This window comes from Phocoena phocoena, chromosome 14 (genome assembly GCF_963924675.1).
Source record: "Phocoena phocoena chromosome 14, mPhoPho1.1, whole genome shotgun sequence".
Classification (NCBI taxonomy): Eukaryota; Metazoa; Chordata; class Mammalia; order Artiodactyla; family Phocoenidae; genus Phocoena; species Phocoena phocoena.
Genome location: NC_089232.1, coordinates 32,580,694 through 32,603,076, shown reverse-complemented (window position 1 = coordinate 32,603,076; position 22,383 = coordinate 32,580,694). Strand labels below are relative to the sequence as shown.

Here is a 22,383-nt window from a genome sequence, read left to right as displayed (position 1 = left end):
TATCATTTAAGTATACCTATCCTGGATTTAGAAAAATATTTTATATGCCAGATATAAAGATTGTTACGAGCCAGTTAACTTACATATTTTATATACACTTTGTGAAGAACATTTTAACAATATCAAAATGACTTCTTCCTATGCAAAAAAAAAAAAAAAAAAATGAGCTCTGGTCCCTAGAAGGGATATTTGTAGTATATCATTTGGAATTTTAAAGAATTGGATATTTTAAATATATATATATTTAATTTTAGAATTTTATATACATCTGTGACACTTGGAATGTGGTGAACTCTCATTTGTGGAAAAGCTGTGCCTTATTTAATATACAGTTTTTTAGTTCCTAGCATAGTAAACAGTATCACAGTTGATTATTTCCCTTGGTTTCACTAATTCATAACTGTTATAATATTTGGTCATTTGCTTCACCAAACTGTATAGTCAGTTTTATTTAGTCCTATTTCTGCCAGTTTCTAAAATGATGTGAAATGTTCCCTAATTTAGATTCAAAACAAAGATTTAAATAATTGAGGCTGAGTTTAGTTATTAGATAGTTTTTTCATAAGTTTCCTTTGATAAATACATTACTTTTATATTGGTTCAGTGATTTTCCTGTTCAATAATATGGACAATATTCTATTAGTATTTCTTTTCTGAATTTAATGAGGGTGTGTCATTTCAGGGCATTTGAATATCCTTTAGAACAGCTCTGAGCAAACTACAGCCCATGAGCCAAATTCAGCCCACTGCCTGTCTCTGTAAAGAAAGTTTTATTGGAACATAGCCATACTCATCCATGTATGTATTGTCTATGGCTGGTTTCACACTACAAGGCAGAGTTGGATAGTTGTGACAAATATTATATGGTTCACAGTGCTTAAAATATTTATTCTCTGGCTTTTTACAGAAGTTGGCTAACCTTTGCTTTAGAACATTAAAATAGTGACTACAGATTGCCTTACATACCTGTATCCAGTCTCTCAAAGGATCTTTGGACAATTTCTGTGTGTGCTAACAATTCAATTACTCAGACATATTCATTGAGTATCAGTTTTGTGTTAGGTATAGGTCTAGATACTAGAGACACAAAATGGGGGACAATGAACAAGGCACAGAAAGTCTCTGCCCTCATGAAGTAGAGGAGAAAGACAACTAACCATGAAGATTTTCCTCTTAAAATAAGCAGATCTTTTTTCTTTTCTGATTAGACAATTCATGAATTTGTTAACAAAATATGATGCTGATTTAAGTTTCCCCACTACATTGAACCTTGAATAAGTATTATGACAATGCAGTGTCCATTGTTGTTGAGACTTGTTTTCTTTATCAGTGAAGTTTGTAGAGGTTGCTCTTCCTTTTCAGTTATTTTAGGTACTTAATCTGTATTTAAGGTAACTTAAGTTGTATTCCTCACTGTGGATGATAGAGGCTCAGTAAGTATATGTAAAATTCATTGGATAGCTATATGTCAGATTTTCTGTTAGAGAAATTCAATGCCAAAATTTTAAAAAATGTATACGATAACTAACATACATGTGGTACTCTGAGAGTTTATATATCTTACCTCATTTACTCCTCCTAATAACTCCATCAGTTATTATTATAACTCCCTTTTTCCAGATGATGAAACCAAAGTTGAGAGAGGTGAGGTGAAACAGTTAAAGGATGGAGCCTGCCCACATTAGCATCTTGGCCAGGGTGACTTCAGGGCTGGAGCTCTTGGCCATGGTGCTGCTTAATACTTTTTGAGATTTGCAAATATGCATTTTCAGATTGGAGATTGGCCTTAATATAAATAGAACTTTAAATTTACTTGCTCTTTTATCCTTTTTCTTTCCTTCTGTCTTTTTTTTTTTTTTTTGGCATGGATTATTGACATTTGAAGGTACAGGAGATAATTTTCTTCTTCTTTTTCTTTGTATTTATGTACTTGTGTGTGATTAAGATAATAATGTAATCCGAGAAAGTGGAAAAGAAGGAATCTGCAAAGACAAAACCCAAGTAAACATCACACAGCAAGGAAGAAAGCGATTAATTTCATCAGGAAGTACAGAAAGTATATCAGCAGAGCAAGACACAGGAAAAAAGTGCAAAAATGCTGACCAGGAAGAGTCTATCATTTCATCCAAGGTGATTTTTTAAAAATTCATAATTTGATTGTTTATTTTCTTCATCAGGTGTTCTAGTTAGGAATAGTTATATGCTGTATATATCAAGGAAAAACCAAAAATGCTTTTTATATTGAGTTTATCAAGATAAAAACTAGGCCTAGTTTTTCTTTTGTTTGTTTTTGGCTTGCTGAAACTAATCTTTAATATAGCACTTGCAATGTAGAAAACAAAGCTATTTAATTTAGACATTTTCAGACTGAAAAAAAGGTGGAGACCACTTGACTTTGGTCATAGTTTGGTACCTCCATTTTGAAAATCTGGTTTCTTCTATTCTATTGGTCATTCTCAGACTGCCTGTAACTACCTTCTTTTTGATAAGTGTGAAGAGAGGAACAACAAATGAGTAGTTCTTAACAGCCTGTTGCAGGATTACTTCTGGACTAACTTGCAGTATTTATAAATCTCTTCTTTCCTCTTTCAGTTTTTGCTAAGTCACTAGAATTGTTTGGCTGACTGAAGCATTCTTTGGTACTGGATACTCTAAGAAAATGAGGTCTATTTATTGGATGAATTTAAGAAGAGAGAGAGAAGGGGGAAAAAAAGAGAGAGAGATGGCCCTAGGACAAAAAGATCAGGTATTCTTCCTTTCCGGAGTAGGGTGGCTTTAGATGACAGTTTTCATGATCCTTGTAGACCGATGGCTAAGCTTTGTGGGTCCCCATCTATTTAGTCTCATTGAGAGCCATAGGAGTAGGATTGGTTTTAGAATAGCATGCACTGGATTGATGGAAATTACAGCAGTTATCCCAGAGAGTCAGACCTTTTATAGTTCTCCCCTCACTCTTGCCTCCTCTCCCATTAGAGGAGATCCTGCTTCTCACTGGATCCTTTCCTCAAGCTAGAGAAGTGGGGTATAATCACTATAGGCTCAACTCCTTTGCTTACTTATGGAGTCAAGTTTAATAAATGAAAACAAAATGTGTTCTGACTCATATATTGGCTATAAAGACTTAATAAGGTCATCAGTGCAGTTTGGGGTCTGCAGCCATGGATGAGCCACGTGCAAGTTCCTGCACAGCAAGGGAAGGAGAATGCTTTTAGAGAGGGGAAAAGGAAGTTGGGAGGGCTATAGTAAACAGAGTCCATGGTTTTTCATTGGCTGAGTCCTTGCCAGGAAGGAAGAGGAGTATTTCTTTTTCATGTTGTGCTCTGCTATCATCACAGGGCGCGAGAGCTCTGCCTTCTGGTCTCCCAACTCTATTTAATTGAAGTTTCTGTTTGTTAATATTTTACGTGTTACCCCTTTTGATCACGGTCTTTCTCTGAAAGCACTGCTGATCAAGAATCAGGTTTTCTGGTTTCAGTGGCTTTTTGTCCCTTAATGCCAGGAGGGGCCTTTGCTGGGTGTGGTGTCTCACATTGGAGAGAAAGTACAGATTGGAAACCTATTGAAGTCACATTCAAGTATCAAGGAGAGGTAGGAGGAAGAACTTTCAGGCACTTTTAATCTAAAGTCTCTATGTTATAAAGATCATAGAGATTGGAGAGCATCTGAAGTGTTATGTCATCATCAAAGGTTTGGCAGACAAGGTTCCAACGGGCCTGGTCTGGATATCTAGGGAAAGCTGTCTCATCAGATGTGGCTTCAATTACGGGAAATCTTTACCTTCAGGTCATCAGATGATGTGCAGGGCCAGTCAGGGTTCAGTGCAGTTTTTAGTGTGTCACATTAATCCAAGAGTCCACTCCTTGGAGTTTGGCAGCACAAGGGCTGGTTTGCAGTACCTGATAGGGGCCTTTCCAGTGAGGTTGAAGAGAGTTCTTCTGGAGGTGTTTCTTTCCAATAGACAAAATATCCAGGTTGCCAGGTGATGTTTAAGGTCATCATCTCCCACAAGTACACTATGAAAAGATTGCTCTACCAAAACATGGTTATTTTTAATAGAAGCAATTAGGCCTTTGCAATATTGGAGGATCTCTCCTCGTATCAGTTGTGAGTCAGAAGAAGCAAGAGCCAAGTGCATTGAGCATCCTGTGGCTGTCTTAAAGGGTGAGAGCTTTCTGAGTTCCAAAAGGGGTGGATCTGAGATTTAGAAGGACCAGTGGCGAGGTATCTGGAGGGCCTTTACAAATTTTGCCAATTGAGTCATAATAATGCCATTAGTGCATTCACCTAAAGGAGAATTGAGAGTGGAAAGCACCGTGAAAGTGTTATAAAACTGGCTAAATAGCAGACTTGAAGGGCCTGATCAGTAAAATGTGTTCCTTGATCACCATGAAATTTGAGAGGAATTCCCCAGGTAGGGATACTCTTTTCTAAAAGGACCTTAACCACAGAAGAAGCAGTAGCCTGTCTGCAAGGGAGGCCTGTCTGTATGTGAAAACACATAGACCATTGCTAAAACATTTATATCCGTGAGCCAGAGCAAGTTGTCAGACCTTGAGTGGTCCATTGGACAGTTTAAGTTGTTTAGGAGCAGTACAAACAGACTTCTTTGGGTTGTATTTCAGGCAAGTGGGACAAGTGAGGTAGATACTTTTGGTGGATTTGTCAGTGTTTCCCCATCAATACTGATTCATGAATGCTGTCATTTTGTCAGTAGACCAGTGGTCTGATGCCTGTACAGGGGTGATGAATGGGGATTTTAGAGTCTCCAGTAGGACTGGGTTGTTAGTTAGTCTAAACCAGAGCTTTCTCTTTTTATCAAACCAACAATTTTTGAATTTCTAATCTTGTTTTTCCTTTTCTGAGGCCAGTTGTTGGCCTTCTTTAGCCAGTTTTTCTAAGTTATCATCTGGGGAAATGTTCCTTTGGACCAACAGAAGGCTGTTAGCCCCTTTCAGGGCAGCATTCCCTGCAAAAATGTCAGCAAAGTGATTTCCCTTAGCTTCCAGAGAGTAAAGTTTAGAATGCCCTGGAATATTAGTAATAGCTAAAGTGGCAGATAAAACTATTGCATTCCTGAACGTAAGAGCCATTTAAAATTTTATTTCTGCTGGAAGTAAGGAAGCCACGTTGCTTCCACAGTATTCCAAAATCATGAGCTACTCTTAAAGTGTGTACCATCAGTATAAATATTGGCAGTTTTGCCCTTAGCTGAAGTACAAGCCCATTTGAGAGTGTATAATTCAGCCTGTTGGGCCAAAGTAACCATTGATACAGCTGCTGCCTCAGCAACATGAAAAGGAGTTGCAAAGCACACCCAACATAATATTTGCCATTGTTACCCTTTAAATAAGAACATCAGTGAACCACGAGAAGTCAGTGTTACTGAGAGATCTTTCCTGTAGTCACCACGAGGAGTCGGGAGGTGATCAGTCAGTGTTAAGCAGTCAAGGGGGACTTCTTTCGTGACGGGGGGGGGGGGGCAGGGTTAGGGTTATAGCGTAAAAGAGTTACGCGAGGAGCAGTCAACAAAAGGACTCCCTTCATAGGAGGTCAGGCAGCTGGCTGAGGAATATTGAGGGTGATGAGAATTCAGGCGGGCTTCTACTGCATGAAGTACAAAAATAGTTAGAGGGGATCCCACAGTTTTCTTGGGGGCCTTAACCCAAAGGGCAGTGGCCATAATGGCTTTAAGGCAAGCAGGATATCCCTGTGCCACAGGGTCCGGTTATTGGCGATAATGCAGTGTGGGTTGATGGTGGACCCCGTGGTTTTGGGTGAGTACGCCAAGGACATTCTCTTCTTTTTCATATACAAAAAGGAAAAGAGGGAATTTGATAATTGGGATTCTCAAGGGCAGGCGGGTTCATCAGACTCAACTTTAAGGCCTTAAAGGCTATATTGTTTGGTTCTTCCCATAAGTTTGAGTCATGGTTGTTATTGTTTACTAAGGCATACAGAGGTTTGGCCGTAAGAGAGAAATTTGGAATTCAATTTTGGCAGTAACCAACTATCCTGAGAAAACTTTGCAGTTGGCGGTTAGTTTGGAGTTTGGGAAAACTTAGGGCATCATGAAGTGTATCTGGATCTACATGTAGCTTTTGTTCTGATATCAGATGCCCTAAATATCGAACCCAGGTTTGGGCAAACTGCAGATTTTCTTTGACAACCTTATGTCCCTTTCAGGCTAAAAACTTTGGCAAGTGAATACTGTCTTCCTGTGAGGATGATTGAGAAGTAGAGCAAAGAAGCAAATCATCCACATAGTAGAACCTCTAGGGAACTTTATATAATCCAGATCAGCCTTTGGGATTTGTGAGAAATAAGAAGGACCCTCAGCAAAACCCTGGGACATTACTGTCCAGGGGAATTGTTTTTCTTCCCAAGTGAGAGCAAAAAGGTATTGGCCAGCTTCATCAACTGGAATATTAAAGAATGGACTACATAAATCAGTAACAGTAGAGAATTTACTTCCAGTAAGAATGGATGTTAGTAATGTACGGGGATTAGGAACAGCAGGGTGTCAAGGGATAACAATGTTGTTTACTGCTCAGAGATTCTGGATGAACCTCCACCCTCAGCCGTTAGGTTTTCTTACCAGACTGGTGTAAGGGATAATGAGACCTTGAGCCTTGTAATGTTCTTTTATGGCTTTATGCCTTTAAGTCCTTCTTTTCTTATGGAATATTAATTCTGGAAGTGGTTTTGAGGGCTCTATTTGAATCTTGATGGGAGGTGCGCTGTGAATTTTGCCAGTATCAGTTGGAGTTTTTGCCCATAAGGAGGGTGGGAGCTGATTCACTAGGGACAAATGATCAGTGTTTCCAGAATTAGCTCTAGTGCCATCAGAGGCAAAACAAATAAAAGATGTCAAAGGATCACTTAATTCACCTGATTGGTTACTTTGATGACTATTGTCAAATTCTAGAATTATTTCCCCCTTTTGGGAGAAAGAAATTCCAGCATGATACTTCTTTAAGAAGTCTCAGCCTAATAAATGAATAGGGGCAGAGGAACTAAGGAGAAAAGGGTGTGCATCTCTCAAAGGGTCTAAACAAAAGGGAATAGGCTCAGGGAGAGGAAACTCTTGAGGCTGTTTAGAAGTCCCACTATTTGAGCTGTTTTAGGGACTGCTTTATAGTAGCGGGGTTGAGCATTGAGAGTATGGCTCCAGGGTCAGTTAAGACTAGAAGAGATTCATCCTCAATCTGGAGAAATGTTTCTCCAAGTCGATTGAGAGGGAGGATTGGGAAGAGCCCCTGTAGTTTATCAGAGTCCTGTCATTGAGAATTGGGCAGATGTTGGAAAGGCTGGTTAGAGGGCTGAAGGCCTGAAGTACTTATACTTGTTAACAGTCTCTTTCCAATGTCCTGGCTCTTCACAATAATAGCAGAAACTAGGAGGGTTTTGTTTTTGTTTAGGAGTCTTTTAGTTGCTGGATTTGAAGATTAAGAATTTTAGTAGTCTTTTTTTTGGGGGGTGGGGCAGGGTTACCCACCTAGAGTTGGAGAGAGCTGGTTTGCCAGGTTAGCTAAATCTGGAGTGGACATTGTTTTCCATTCTATCCTGCTCCTTTTTACTAGAAAGGAAAGGACCCAGTTCAGCCCAGTAATAAACATAGAGTTAACAGTTACCCAGGTGGAATCCACATCTGAAAGAAGAGCAGAATTTTCTTTTAAAACAATCTGAAGTTGATTGTAATAGTCATAAACAGGATTATCAGATTTTTGTGTGCAAGCCTGCATTTTGTTCCAATCAACAGGCTTTGGAAAAGCCGTAGGAATTACCTGATGAAGTCGCCTCATGATTGCTTAAGTGTGATCATATAATAAGTTACTGGGCTGGTCTCCCACTTGTAATGCTAGAGACCTTTCAAGATTTTCCCAATTAGTAGTTTTTATCCAATGCTGGGCCTGGCCTTCACTGACAAATATATGAACTAGGTGATGTAAGTCAGAGAAACCAGGTTGTCAAGTTTGAATGACTGTATTAAATTCCTCAGCAAATCTATGAAGATCTTCTGTTACTTTGGGAAAACCTTTGACTATTGCTCACAGTCAGCTTTAGTCCAGGGAATATAAGAAATTAAGGGTTTAGCCTCTGGCTCCTCAGAAGGCTTAATTTTAAAGCAACAGGTTCTGGCAATTTCAAAGGAAGAGGGAGTAGGGAGAGTTTCAGACAAAAGGGGAAGTTTAGCAAGAAAATTAGTATGGGGGCACTGAGGGTACAGAGGAGGTATAGACAGTATAAAAGGAAGGAGGAGGTTTGTGCCAGAGGCAGAGTCTGACCATAGGAGCTGAGGGAGAAAGACAAGATGGCACCTGAGGTGGAACCTGAGATGAAGAAGCTAAGGAAGACGAGCCTGAAGCTTCAGAAGCTATTTTGTTTTTCTTTAATCATTTGCCTCAGTTAATCTTAAAATCTTATTTTGCAGAGAGGCAATTTTAGATTTCTGATAACGTTGGGAAGCCTCAAAATTTCAAATCAAAATAGTCATTCCGTTCAGTTCTGGAAGTTTTTGAGCTATTGTAATCCAGCTTGGTTTTAAGAAAATTAATTTGGGGATTTCAAAAGTTTCCCATAATGGCCATTGATATTCTAAATTGCCTTTGGTCAGGTTGGTCCATTTAGTTGGAAATGCCCGTGAGGAAGGACTGTGGTTTTTAAACACAAAATCAGCTGAAGTACCTGTTGTGGGGGTGGGTTGCCCTCAAAATATTTAGATAACTGGGTCCCAGTTCTCAGAGGTTTTTCTCTATAATAAAAGAACAATTTTCAAACAGCTTAAACAGCTCAATTCAAACAGCTCGCAACTCAAACAGCTCGCAGGTCTAATACCAGACAGTTCTAAGGAAACAGTTTGGTCCTGGAGAAGCCAGGCTAGAGGCTTCTCAGCCAGCTTCAGTTAAAACAATCTGATCTCACAGTCGGACCAAAGTGCCAAATGAGTACCCTCATGCAGAACAAGGCCTTAACCTGGAAGACAGAACCTTAAAATAGATTCCAGATAAAGCCTGGAGAGCTTCAAATGCAAAGAGGATATGAGCTCGGATCCTGGAGAAACATGAGTCTGCGAACTCCAGGGTCTGCGAGAAAAATCAGTGAGCACAGTGGACTCAATTGTGGGGACTGCACCTGTTTGCTCACCAGCCCTGGAGCTATTGGGGGTCTTCTGTGATCCCCATACAGGCCACCAAAATGTTGACCTAAAACAAATGGTTTTATTTGTGATCAGCAATTCGAGGTCTATAACCATGGCAAGCCATGTGCTGCAAGTTCTCGCTTTACAAGGGAAGGAGAACTCTTTTATAGAGAGGAAAAGGAGGTTGGCGGACTATAGTAAACTAAGATTCCATGGCTTTTTATTGGCTGAATCATTGCCAGGAAAGAAGAGGAGTCTTCTTTCTGTTGGGCTTTGCTCTCATCACAGGGCATGAGAGCTCCATCTTCTGGTATCCTGACTCTATTTAATTGAGGTTTCTTTTTATTGATTTTTTACAATATCAATATAACTACCCTTTTTTTTTCCAAGAAGAGAAATTTTTTTTCAGAGAAAAATCTGTAGTCTACACGTTTTCCTATGTTTATACCAACCCATAAAGTTTGATAATCACAAGTGAACCTTTAAGAAAGGTCAGACCTTTTCTGCCAACTGTAAGGACTGCAATCAAGGTTATTCAGAAAGAAAACATTTTAAGTTATCAGGAATATCAAAAGATCTAGATGTTCAATAAAATCTTTGAAACATTACCAAAAATAGGTTGTTTATTCCTGAAAGCTGGTAGGGAGGTGATATTTTAAGAGTATCTTCATTTGTCTTGAGTACACTAGATTCTTGGCTTGGCTGACCAAAATAACAGGAGAGGTGAAGAGTGTAACTCTTACTTACGTAGCTATCTCTTAAGTAAGACTGTATCCCCCAGAGCTTCTTAGTGTTTGTTTACTGCATCAAAGAATCCTATATCCTTTGCTCCTGATCGGCCATTTAGGTTGTACCATTTATAGCATGTCTCTGATCAGTCCCACAGAAGCACCTTTTCATTCATTTAATCATTCATTCATTTAACAAGCGCTCACTAAGCAAATAGTAGTAATATGGTGGCATTAATAATGCTATTAACAACAACAACTGAAAAAACACCCACAGTCATTTATTGAGCCTTTTTTATCGGCTATAGCCAGTACTAAGATATACTTATTTCATTTAATTTTTAGAAAATCCTGTAAAGTTGGTTGATAATATCCCTGGTTTACAGACCAGGGGAGTCTGAAAGTTTAAATCAACTTGTTCAAGGTCAAAGGTTAGGAAATAGCAAAGCTGATATTCAAAATCTGATTCTTTTATTTCAAAGACCATTCTAATAATCATTACACTAAAGCAGTCTTTCTGTTATATGCAAGGCAGTATGCTAGAATATGGAATTCAATGAATAAAGATGAATAAGATATAGTTGATAAGAAGCAAATAGTCTTATGGGGGACATGATTCAAATCCTAAAATAAAGTGACAGCACATTGATTTTTATGGGAGCCTTGAGGAGGACTACATAAGCCAGCTCTTCAGAGGAGAGATTGGAAGAGAATAAGATAAAAACGGGGGATAAGGGCACTGACAGTGTCATGAAATGACGAGAATCTGACCCAAGGCACTGACATTAAGGATGATGCAAAGGCACTGGATTAGAGAAATATTTAAGAAACAAACTGCAGCACTTGTTGCTTAGATCTGGGGAAAGTGAAGGAAAGAAGAAATGAAAGATAGACTTCCAAGGTTCTGGCTAGAATGAATAGATAAATTATGTTGGCCAAAACTATGGCCAGAATACAGAGGGAGGATTTCAATTTTGACATTTTGAGTTTGAGTTGCATAGAATATTGAGGAAGGAATGTCTAGCTAGTGGTTGAATATATGAGTTTGAAGCTCAAGAGTGAGGCTGGGGCTGGAGTTTAGGATTTTTTAGTCCTTAGCATGTGGGTGCTAATGGGATTGATGCAGGACTTTTAAGCCAATTTATCAGCACAGACATTCTTTCCAAGGGCAGCTTGGAAACAACAACAAATTACTTCATTGAACTTGTATCGGGGAAAGTTCTTTATCCTATCCCTTGTAGTGTATTAAAACTTCAGATGGGGAATTCCCTGGCAGTCCAGTGGTTAAGAGTCTGTGCTTTCATTGCCATGGGCACTGGTTCAGTCCCTGGTTGGGGAGCTAAGATCCTACAGGCTGCATGGCGGGGCCAAAAAAAAAAAAACAACTTCAGATGGTTGAGGGACGAGGGAGGGCTTATTGGGCAAGTTAACAGGCTACTTTAATAGCCTTAATATGGTACATTTTAGCCACCTTCAAGCACCAGGGCCACCTTCCATTAGCTCCATGCTCCCCGATCCCTGAGGTCTCTAGCATGTATTTTTACAAAGTGTAGATCTGCCTCTTCTGTCATGAATCTCTAGCCTGCCACACTTCATTCTTCACATTTTCATCTCATCTAGGACATAAGCCATGTGGGTGCCATAAAATGTGGAGCTCTGCCTTCCCCTACTTCTTCCAAGTACAGAGCACCCTCCATCTTTCCTCTTCTCTCATTTGCCAGTTCAGTGACTTGCTCTGGCTCATGAGTTTTATAATTGGCACAGTACGAATTTATGTCTCAGCAAACTTACAAAATACTGCATGTAATAGATTTTTGAGACCGTTTATGAATAATTGAAACCACGAATGTTAAAGGCCAGGGGCCTACTGAATATCAATATTTCATGGAGTTCCATAAAGAACATTATGAATTCCAGTTTTTATGCCTCTTAAAATATTTGAGAACCCCTGATCCATAGTATTGATATCTGTGACTTTATTACTCCTTTCTCTTTTGGAATAAATTAACATGTTCAACATATTCCTTGTGAAGATATTAAAAAAACAAATCCTTCTTTACATTTCATGGAAGTAGAGGGAGTTGAAATATGATGCTTTACACTTTATATCTTTTATTTCATTTCTTTGGTTTGCTTTTCATATTTTAAGTGGTAGTATAGTAGATGCTTATTGTCAAAAATTAGACTATTCAGACACATGTGAAGTAAAATGGAAATCTTGATTTGCCTCATCCTTCAGTCCTATTGCCTACTGGTATTTCGGTTTGCATCCTTCTAAATCTTTTCATGTGGATTTACACAAGTAAGTACTCACATAGATATATAGGGAATTTTTTTTTACAAGCTAGATGGAATCATAGTATATATATATTGTTTAATTTAAAAAATCGTTAGATATATATATAGATCTACCTCATTCTTCTCAACCTCTGCACAGTGTTTCATGGTAAGAATGTGTTCTACTTTATTTAACCATTTCCCTAGTTGTGTTGTATTTTTTCCCCTATACTAAATGTGACAGGACGTTGAATGGGATATTTTTCCCTATTGTCAACAAAACTGTTGCTGAGGCCCAACACTGAGGACAGAAGTACTGTTAAGTATCTCATGTTTGAAAGGAGCACCCCAGCAGTGAGAGCTAGACTTTCCCTGTGGGGCTTATTGAAAGGGGTGAGAAGTATTCACTGTTCCACCCTCAGGCTTTATACAAAGAGAACTGAGAGACAAGGAGGTTTTAAGATCTGGGAGAAGGCTGTGTTTGGGGGAAGAAGTTATTTTCTCCCTTTCTAAAATCAAGAGAAGAGATGTGCTCTAAGAGAATTTATTGTAGCATTTCGAGATGCCAACAGGAAGAAGAGACTGACATTTTATTGGACCTGCTTAGCCAGTGGATTTGCTGACTTACCCCATTACTGTCCGAACAGAAAAAAAGAAAACTGGTGAGAGTTGACCCAGTGTGTGGACTGCCAAGTGGGGAGGTGGATCAGAATTGCTCTGTTACCCCACCCACCCCCAGGTCCAGATCCTGGCATGTGTTAGTTGGTCTTATAGCAGAGGGAGATGAGATTGGGGTGTACTTGAGCAGCTTCGGAGGAAATAGTGTATATGTTAGCGGGATGTGGCATGAATGCCACTACCTGAGGGCCAGCTCCAAGAGGTAGTCACATGATTGGTTATCTATTACCTACTATACGAGAGCCATGATTAGTTCTAGGTTCTTTTTGCAAGGTCTTTAGTCAGTTTGGATAACATTTTAAGGTTGGCATACTGTGCTAGAAAAGAAAAAACTATCAAAACACCTAAGTAATTAGTCTAAAAAAAAGTCATGCTAATACCTTCTCAAGAAATTTGAGCTGTTGGATATCACATAACATTAAAACCAGCTTTTCCCAGAAGACAGCCAGCATACATGAGTTCTTAGTTATACATGGGAGTGAACATTCACGTGTATCTAGAACGTGGTCATCACATCCTTACCAGGAGGACTGGGGTTTATCTGAGCAATGTTTTCACTCCACAGGAAGTATAAGTAATTAATAGGTCATTTTTAATAGGATAAGACTAGGCTTATTCGTTGTACTTACTGGTGGTAAGTACACATTAAAAAAGGTTCTGTAGTGCTAATGAGAATATTTACTTGATTCAAGATGCCTTTAATTGGTTAAACTGAAACTGTTATTCCTACCACTTCAAAGGAATCATTTATTTTCTAAGTTGCTCATAACTTAATGCAAATTTTTCTGTGAAGGAGGAGCAATTTCATCATGCAGCTGTAGGAAAAAAAAATCATGATTATATTTAGAGGGTAGAAATAAAGTATTACAGTAACTTCTAAGAAATTAACAGAACAGGGCATAAAAGTGTGACACATTCTTGAACAGGAAATTTAAGAGCCTAGTAGGTTTTTTGGGAAAGATTATATTCAAACGAAAGCAGCTGTTGTGTTCTCTTATGTTTCGTTTGTATTTTTCTGGTTATTTGTCACTGAATGTTTGACACAATTGTAAAGGTTTGATACAGCTATAAGTTCCTTTTCTGATAACGGTAGACCATTTCAAAGTTATTAAATTAGAGACAGAGATAATGGTATTTTTAATAACTTTAAAATGTGAATCTTAAAGTTTTAAAATATACATATTGCATGAATCTTGTAGTTTCACGCTTTTATGCTTAAATTTACATATTTCTTTTGAAACATGTTTTATTATTTACTTTCTGATTTGTGTTATAGGAAATGTCACAGTCATTTTCTGCAATCACGTTAGATAACACAGAGGTAAATAACATGAAGACTAATGCACAGAGAAATGAAATCCCAGTAGAGGAACTTGGTAAGGTTCCTGAACATAAAATCACCACTAAGGGAACACCAGATAAAGACAGCAAGGCGAGGAGTGGTTCTGAGAGTTGTTTGAGTGCCCAAGGCAAGTCCTTCCATGACGAGCCTGAAAGATCTCATCCTGAGTCTGGCTCTGATCCCTCCAATCCTGAAACTTTGCATGCAAAGGCAGCTGATTCAGTTCCACAGGGTTCTGAAGAAAACAAGGTCAAGAGGACATCCTGCATGTATGGGGCAAACTGCTACAGGTATGAAGTGAAATTACAGCTAGCATATAATTCCATTATTTCAACAGCATAATAGCTATGTAGATACATGCTATAGTGTGTTAAAAGCCTAATAAAACCCATTGGCCTAAAGGTTAGGAGATTTTTCATGTTTCTCCTGGTTTGCACTTTCTCAGTATGCATTCTAGCAAATCCTGCTAGAGGCTTTTAAAATATTGTGGGGGATTAAATGTTTCATTGTAGATATGCTGATTAATACAGGGATCTGAACTGGGGAATCCAGACTTGAAAACAGAATCACTCAGATCAAAATACCTGCTTATGTAATGTCTTATTTAGCTGTTGGAAAGATGCCTTCATAAATAGTTGCTGTATACAGTATAACTCTCAAGAGAATTCTAAGTTGTGCTTAAGCATCTGATATTTGTGCATTTTCCTTTATATTTTTCTAATGGTGCTTCTGAGTCACCGTGATGCCTTCTAAAACAACTAAATATATATTTTCTGGATTGATTGGTTACTCCTATACTTACTTCATTTGATAACACTGTACCATATTTTCTAATTTCATGCTTTGTGAATTAGTTTTAGGCTATAGTTTCTCTCTGTTTATTCTAGCATGCTTATAATTACCTAGCCCTATTTCAGAAGTATTTCTTTGCCATTCCAACTTATCAAACCAAGTATCTTATCAGTACATTCTAGTACAGTTTGTCTTCTATTCGATAGCATATTTATATCACATATTCTGTTAATTTCTCATTCATTGTATCTCTCTTTAAAATGCAGTGCCATTATAACACCTGAATAATTATATTTTTCAATTTCAACCATTATAATTTATGCGTTTATTCACAATTTTGTCTATTTGCAATGGCCTTAGTCCTGCATATGGAACATAATTTATAAACTTGTGAAATGGAAGTATATAAACCTTCTATTATTTTGGATTTTTGAAAAATCCTGTTTGGTATCTGTATCAGTTCACTAGAGCTGCTATAACAAAATGCCACAGATTGGGTGGTTTAAACAGCAGAAATTTATTATCTCACAGTTCTGGAGGCTGAAAGCCTATGATCAAGGTGTTGGCAGGTTGGGTTTCTCCTGCAGGCTCTCTCCTTGGCTTGCAGACAGTGCCTTCTCATGGCGTCCTCACATGGCCTTTTCTCTGTACATGCACATCTTTGGCGTCTCTTCCTCATCTTATAAGGACATCAGTCATTTTGGATTAAAGCCCTACCCTCATGACCTTATTTAATCTGAATTATCTCTTTAAAGGCTCTGTCTCCAAATATAGTCACATTAGGGGTTAGGGCTTGAACATATAAATTTGGGGGTAGGGAACACAATTCAGTCCATAACGGTGTTTGGCTGGTACTTGTCTTTGTTAAATGTGATTGAATCTTTTATCAAGATCATAATGAATTCATACATATTTGATGATGATACACGTTAGTTTTAACCAGTCATAGCTTATGAATAGTTTATTTTACTTCTTCACTAATTTTGATACACATAATTAATACCTGAGAAATATTTGCCACTGAAATCTTGAAAACAAAATGTTTATATTTGTAACAAAGGGGGAAAATAACCTATATTGAGTTCTTGTTATATACGTGCATCTTAACAATTAGTTAAATGTATCTTTTCTGCAGCCTCAATGCTACTGCTTTAGCTCATGCAGTGATCTCTCTGGGACAAGTGAATAATCTCCTAAGTCTCCAAACTTTCCGTCAGGTTCATATTCCTTCCTCATTGTTGCCTGAATGATCTGGCTAAGAAAATAAAAACAAAGGTAAAAAAGAAGAGAGAGAAAAAAATCTGACAATATTACTCTCCTTTACAGAATCCTTCAGTGGCTAAAGGCCAGATTTCTTAGCATAGTCTAGAAGACCCTGAACTCCCAGTAATTCTTTGGATGCACCATGCTGTCATGCCGTTGTTAGGTCCTTTGGATGTGTTGTTCCCTTCTCCTGTCTCCTGTCCTGCTTAAAGACACATTCAGTTCCTTTCTTAGCCCTTTTTTAACATGTTCATTCTTCCCTAAATTGCTCATCTTCTATTCTACACAACATTTCCTCATACGCTTTCTAATATTTGATATTAGATCTGATATTTACTATCTAATCATTGATTTCTAATTCTTTATTTACATGTTCCGTCTTAATAGAAAATTATTACTCAGGGGTAGTCTTATTCACTCCCTTGATGTTATGGTATTAACTCCCAAGTCTGTATCTCCAACACAGATTTCTGTACTAAATTTTAGGTCCAGATAATCACCACTTAAATCACAGGCACTTCAAATTCAACCTGTCTAAAGCAGTCACATCTTATTTCAATCCTTTGTGAAACAAAAAAACAACAAAATAGCATTTAACTTTATAGAAACTGTTGCTTCCAAAAAATTCTTTTTGAAAATTTTGTTCTTTTGGGGCCATATAGTTTTTCTGTTTAATAGCATATGATTCCATTAGTAAACTGCTTTTAAAAATTGGATAGAAATTGAAATGTCTCTTATTAACTTGTAAGAAATTTATACCTTAATTAAAACTTGTAGATTTTATCTCCATAAGGTCATATAAATTATGAGTTAATAATCTATAAAATAAGCGTTTTATCTCTAGTAAAGGTGATGTGTCTTATTGAGGACCAAAGCTCCCACTGAAAACAACTAGCAAAGCGGAACACTCATGCTTGAGAACATTAGAGGCAGTCAGGACCTTGAGGCTTCTTTTTCTCTTGTGACATTTGCCAATTTTTTAGTGTTTCAGACTGAGGGCTAAGAGGACAGGCAGAGTTTGGGGCAGTCTCATGGAACTTAGGCAACTTTTACATTTCTTGCCTTTGCATTTGGCAAGAAATCTTTGACAAATCCAATGTCATGAAGCTTTCCCCCTGTTTTCTTCTAGAAGTTTTATATTTTAGGTCTTACTTTTATGTCTTGGATACATTTTGAGTTAATTTTGTTTATGGTGTAAGGGAAGGGTCCAACTTCATTCTTTTGCAAGTGAATATCCTCTTTTTCCAGCACCATTTGTTGAAAAGAGTATTCTTTCCTTTTGGAATGGTCTTGGCAACTTTGTTGAAAAATCATTTGACCATATAAGCAAGAGTTTATTTTGGGCTGTCTGTTCTCTTCCATGTGTCTATATTATATGACTGTCTTTATGTTAGTACAACACTGTTTTGATAACTGTAGTTTTGTAATAAGTTTTGAAATCAGGAAGTGTGAAACCTTCAACTTTTTCAGGATTGTTTTGTCCATTTGAGGTTCCTTGAGATTTCACATGAATTTTAGGATGGAGTTTTCTATTTCTGCAAAAAAATGTCATTGGGATTTTAATAGGGATTGCTTTAAATCTGTAGATTGCCTTGGGTAGTATTTACATCTTAACAATATTAAGTCTTCCATTCCATGAACATGGGATGTCTTTCCATGTATTTGTGTCTTCTTTAATAGAAATTAAACCTGTGTATGTCTTTCACCTCCTTAAGCTTATTTCCTAACTATTTTATTTTTAAATGTTTTTTTAAATTGAATTGTTTTCTTAATTTCCTTTCGGGATTGTTCATTGCAAGTATATAGGAACACAACTGGTTTTTGGGTGTTGATTTTTGTATCCTCCAACTTTGCTGAATTAGTTTATTACTTCTAACAGTACGCCAAAAGTAGAATGTTCACAGCAGTATTATTTATAAAAACCAATAACTAGAATGAATCCAAAAGTCTATTAATAGTAGAATGGACAAATAAATTATAGCACTTTCATACAGTGGAATGTTACACAGTAATAAAAGTATACTACTGTTACATGCAGTAATGTGGAGTAATCATACAAACATAAAAAGTCATTCTCAAAGAAGTACATACTACATATTTCCATTTTAATTCAAATACAGGAAAAACTAATATGTTGTTTGTAACATTGCTTCTGAAAGTATGTTCCAGAGGCCCTTGCAGGTCCTGGTCCCCAAGATGCTTTTAGGAAACCTGTTGGGCCAAAACCATTTTCATAGTAATACTTTGTGTGTGTGTGCCTTTTTCACTCTGATTCTCTCACTCACAAGTGTACAGTATTCCCAGAGGCTACATGATTTGTGTTAATGATTGAATGCAGAAGCAGATAGGAGGAGAATTCGGATGCCCTCTTTTAAGCCAGACATTAAAGAAATTTCCAAAGTATAAAACAATGTCTCCACGAATTTGTTTGGAAAATAGGTATTTACATTAAGATGTGCTATTTATCATAATATGTAAAGGGTTTATTACTATTATAAAGTAAACTTATTTTTTAAATTTCTCATTTTTAATTTCTAATAGGTTAAATAACCCACATAAATAAAAGTCCTCTGGAGTTTTAATAGTTTTTTTCCTGAGACTGAAAAGTTTGGGAAACACTGTTGCGGATGACAGGATAGTGGTTAGCTTTGGGTAGTAAAATGGGTTTAATGATTCGAAGGGGACATGCAGGGCTTCTAGAATGTTGGTAATATTGTTTTTTATCTTAGCAGAGGGAGTGTAGATGTGTTCACTTTATTAAAAGTCTTTAAAAGCTCTGTATGCTTATACTATTTATATTATCCTGTATATTCTGTTGTATATAGCCTATATAAAGTACTGTTTTCAGATTGTCCGTTGACATTCATGGTCTTCCCCATGTCACCAGAAATTTAATTTGCTACCATGAGAGTTCCGCACTGACTAAATGTCATGTAGCATGTTGGTCCACGTTCTAGAATAATCACATGTGTATTGTTTGGTTTCCTGCTATATCCTATTAATTATTTTTTTCTAGTTTATCTAGAAGTCTGCTATATCCTATTAATTCTTTTTTCTGACAGTATGTTTATCACTCTCATAGGAAGAATCCTGTCCATTTTCAACACTTCAGTCACCCTGGTGATAGTGATTATGGAGGTGTACACATCACGTGTCAAGGTGAGGCTGATGACCGGCCCGAATGTCCCTATGGAGCATCTTGTTATAGGTACGTAAACCTGAAGTGTTTGGTTATACTCCTTTTCTGCTTAATCTCTGTTACTTATTCAGGAGAAACTGCAGGCAAGTTTCTCATCTCAAGCCTTTAACTTTTAGTTTTTAAACTTCCATAGATAATAGGTTTTCATTTTGTTAATAGGTAGGATTGTAATGTTTCTTTTAGATAATTCTAAATTGTTGAAGTTATTAACATTATAAATGCCTAAAATTTTTCCTCATTTCTAACTTTCTAAAGTGTAAATCAGGTAATTGAAAAGCTGTCAGTGCTACCCCATTATACCTTCTATCCAGACTCCTTAGTTTGACATAAATCAATTCAGGATGTTATCTCTGCTTCCCTCAACGCCTACCAGGCCACCATTCTTGCCAGCACATGAAACTCAATCCTAAAAGGAAACGGTACCTCCCCTCTCTCCTTCCATAGCATCTTGTACTTGTCTGTATCATGCACAGTAGAATTTATCTCATGAGATTGTGTTTAATTCTTTCCTGGATTGGCTTCCCCTCCAGAGAGTAAGTTCCTTGACAGTAAGGACTTCTTTTTTTAAGCATCTTTATTTCTTTTTTAATTTATTTCCTTTTTATTTATTTATTTTCTTTATTTTTTTGGCTGCATTGGGTTTTAGTTGCAGCATTGGGGTATTTGTTGAGGCGTACGGGATCTTCTGTTGCGGTGTGGGCTCTTCGTCGTGGCGCGCGGGCTTCTCTAGTTGTAGAGTACGGGTTTTCTCTCTCTAGTTGTGGCGCTCAGGCTCCAGGGTATGTGGGCTCTGTAGTTGTGGCACGCAGGGTACAGAGCGCATGGGCTCTGTAGTTTGCAGTACGTGGGCTCTCATTGAGGAGCGCAAGCTCAGTAGTCATGGCATGTGGGCTTAGTTGCCCCGTGGCATGTAGGATCTTAGTTCCCTGACCAGGGATTGAACCCTGCATTAGAAGGCAGATTCTTTACCACTGGACCACCAGGGAAGGCCCTCCAGTAAGGACTATTTTATCTGCAACTTTGTTGAATGAATAAATGAACTTGAAATAAATCAAACTACCAAAGAAAGAAGTAGGATTCCATTCTTAGAGAGCTTTAATTCTAGACAACTGTCTTTCTTAGATAATTTTGGAATACAGGTTACTGAGCCTACTGCCGTTTTTGAAATTGTTGCTATTTCTATGATTTGGTTTTCAATAAGAAGGCAGGGTATATGCCCAGTAGTGGGATTGCTGGGTCATATGGTAGCTCTATTTTTAGTTTTTTAAGGAACCTCCATACTCCATACTGTTCTCCATAGTGGCTGAATTTACATTCCCACCAACAGTGCAGAAGGGTTCCCTTTTCTTCACACCCTCTCCAGCACTTATTGTTTGTAGATGTTTTGGTGACGGCTATTCTGGCTGGTGCGAGGTGATAGATACCTCATTGTAGTTTTGCTTTGCATTTCTCTAATAATTAGTGATGTTGAACATCTTTTCATGTGCCTCTTGGCCATCTGTATGTCTTCTTTGCTGAAATGCCTATTTAGATCTTCTGCCCATTTTTTGATTGGGTAGTTTTTTTTTTTTTGATATTGAGCTCCATTGTGTATTCTTGCCTCCTTTATCAAAGATAAGGTGGCCATATGTCACCTTATTCGGGTTCCACGTAAGTTAAGCGAAAAAATCCTTGACCATATTTCCGCGTGCAATTCTCTACTTAAACGTAACAAAAACGTTTCATTTTTAAAACAAATTGTGACGGGCAATGAAAAGTGTACACTGTACACTTTTTTTTTGTACAGTGGATACTGTACGATAATGTGGGACGGAAGAAATCGTGGGTCAAGTGAAATGAACCACCACCAACCACACCAAAGGCTGGTCTTCATCCAAAGAAGGTGATGTTGTGTATATGATGAGAGTCCTCTATTATGAGCACCTTCCGGAAAACCAAATGATTAATTCAAACAAGTACTGCTCCCAATTAGACCAACTGAAAACAGCACTCGACAAAAAGCATCCGGAATTAGTCAACAGAAAACACATAATCTTCCTTCAGGATAATACATGACTGCACGTTTCTTTGATGACCAGGCAAGAACTGTTAGAGCTTGGCTGGGAAGTTCTGATTCATCTGCCATATTCACCAGACATTGCACCTTCAGATTTCCATTCATTTCGGTCTTTACAAAATTCTCTTAATGGAAAAAATTTCAGTTCCCTGGAAGACTGTAAAAGGCACCTGGAACAGTTCTTTGCTCAAAAAGATAAAAGGTTTTGAGAAGGTAGAATTATGAAGTTGCCTGGAAAATGGCAGATGGTAGTGGAACAAAACGGTGAATATGTTGTTCAGTAAGGTTCCTGGTGAAAATGAAAAATCGTCTTTTAGTTTTACTTTAAACACCGAAGGAGCTTTTTGGCCAACCCAATACTATGATACCATTATTAAATAAATCTTTAATATCTCAATATTCTGTCAGATATCCCTGTTCCCTTACAGTCTCATAATATTTTTTTTTCCTTTTGTATCTTTGCATTCAGATCCAGTTAAGGTCCATGTATGATAAAAAGTGGCCATGTTTATTAAGTTATTTAATCAATAGGTTCCTCTTTGTTTTTTCCCTTGCAATATATTTGTGTAAGAAAGCTGACCATTTGTACTGAGGAGTATCCCTTAGTCTGTATTTTGCTGATTGCATTACGAAATTGTCATTCATTATGTTCCCTTGTATTTCCTCATAATTGATTGTTAGAAGCTAGTTATGTGTTTGTTACAGATCTCTTACTTCTAGTAGTACTTTGTCTCTGAAACACTACCTGAGTTAGAGATCTCACTCTGCCTTTTTGAAGATTCAGATTCAGAACTTAAGTCTCTCAGACCTCCCAGGAACTCAGCAAATATTTCTTGGGAAAAATCAGCCTTGTGTTTGGGGATCCTTTAGTTTCTAGACTGTTGTGACAACACCGTGAGATCATGATAA

At 37.6% G+C, this 22,383-nt stretch overlaps 1 protein-coding gene across 1 annotated transcript in view; it reads left to right on the top strand.

Annotated features, from left to right (window-relative positions):
* Nucleotides 1-22,383, top strand: part of APLF (aprataxin and PNKP like factor) — an 86,183-nt gene that overhangs the window by 43,032 nt on the left and 20,768 nt on the right. Inside the window, exons 5-7 of the mRNA XM_065891656.1 lie at nucleotides 1,946-2,130; nucleotides 14,099-14,454; nucleotides 19,302-19,427. Of these exons, the coding sequence (XP_065747728.1) occupies nucleotides 1,946-2,130; nucleotides 14,099-14,454; nucleotides 19,302-19,427 (667 nt within the window). The remainder of the gene's footprint in view (nucleotides 1-1,945; nucleotides 2,131-14,098; nucleotides 14,455-19,301; nucleotides 19,428-22,383) is intronic.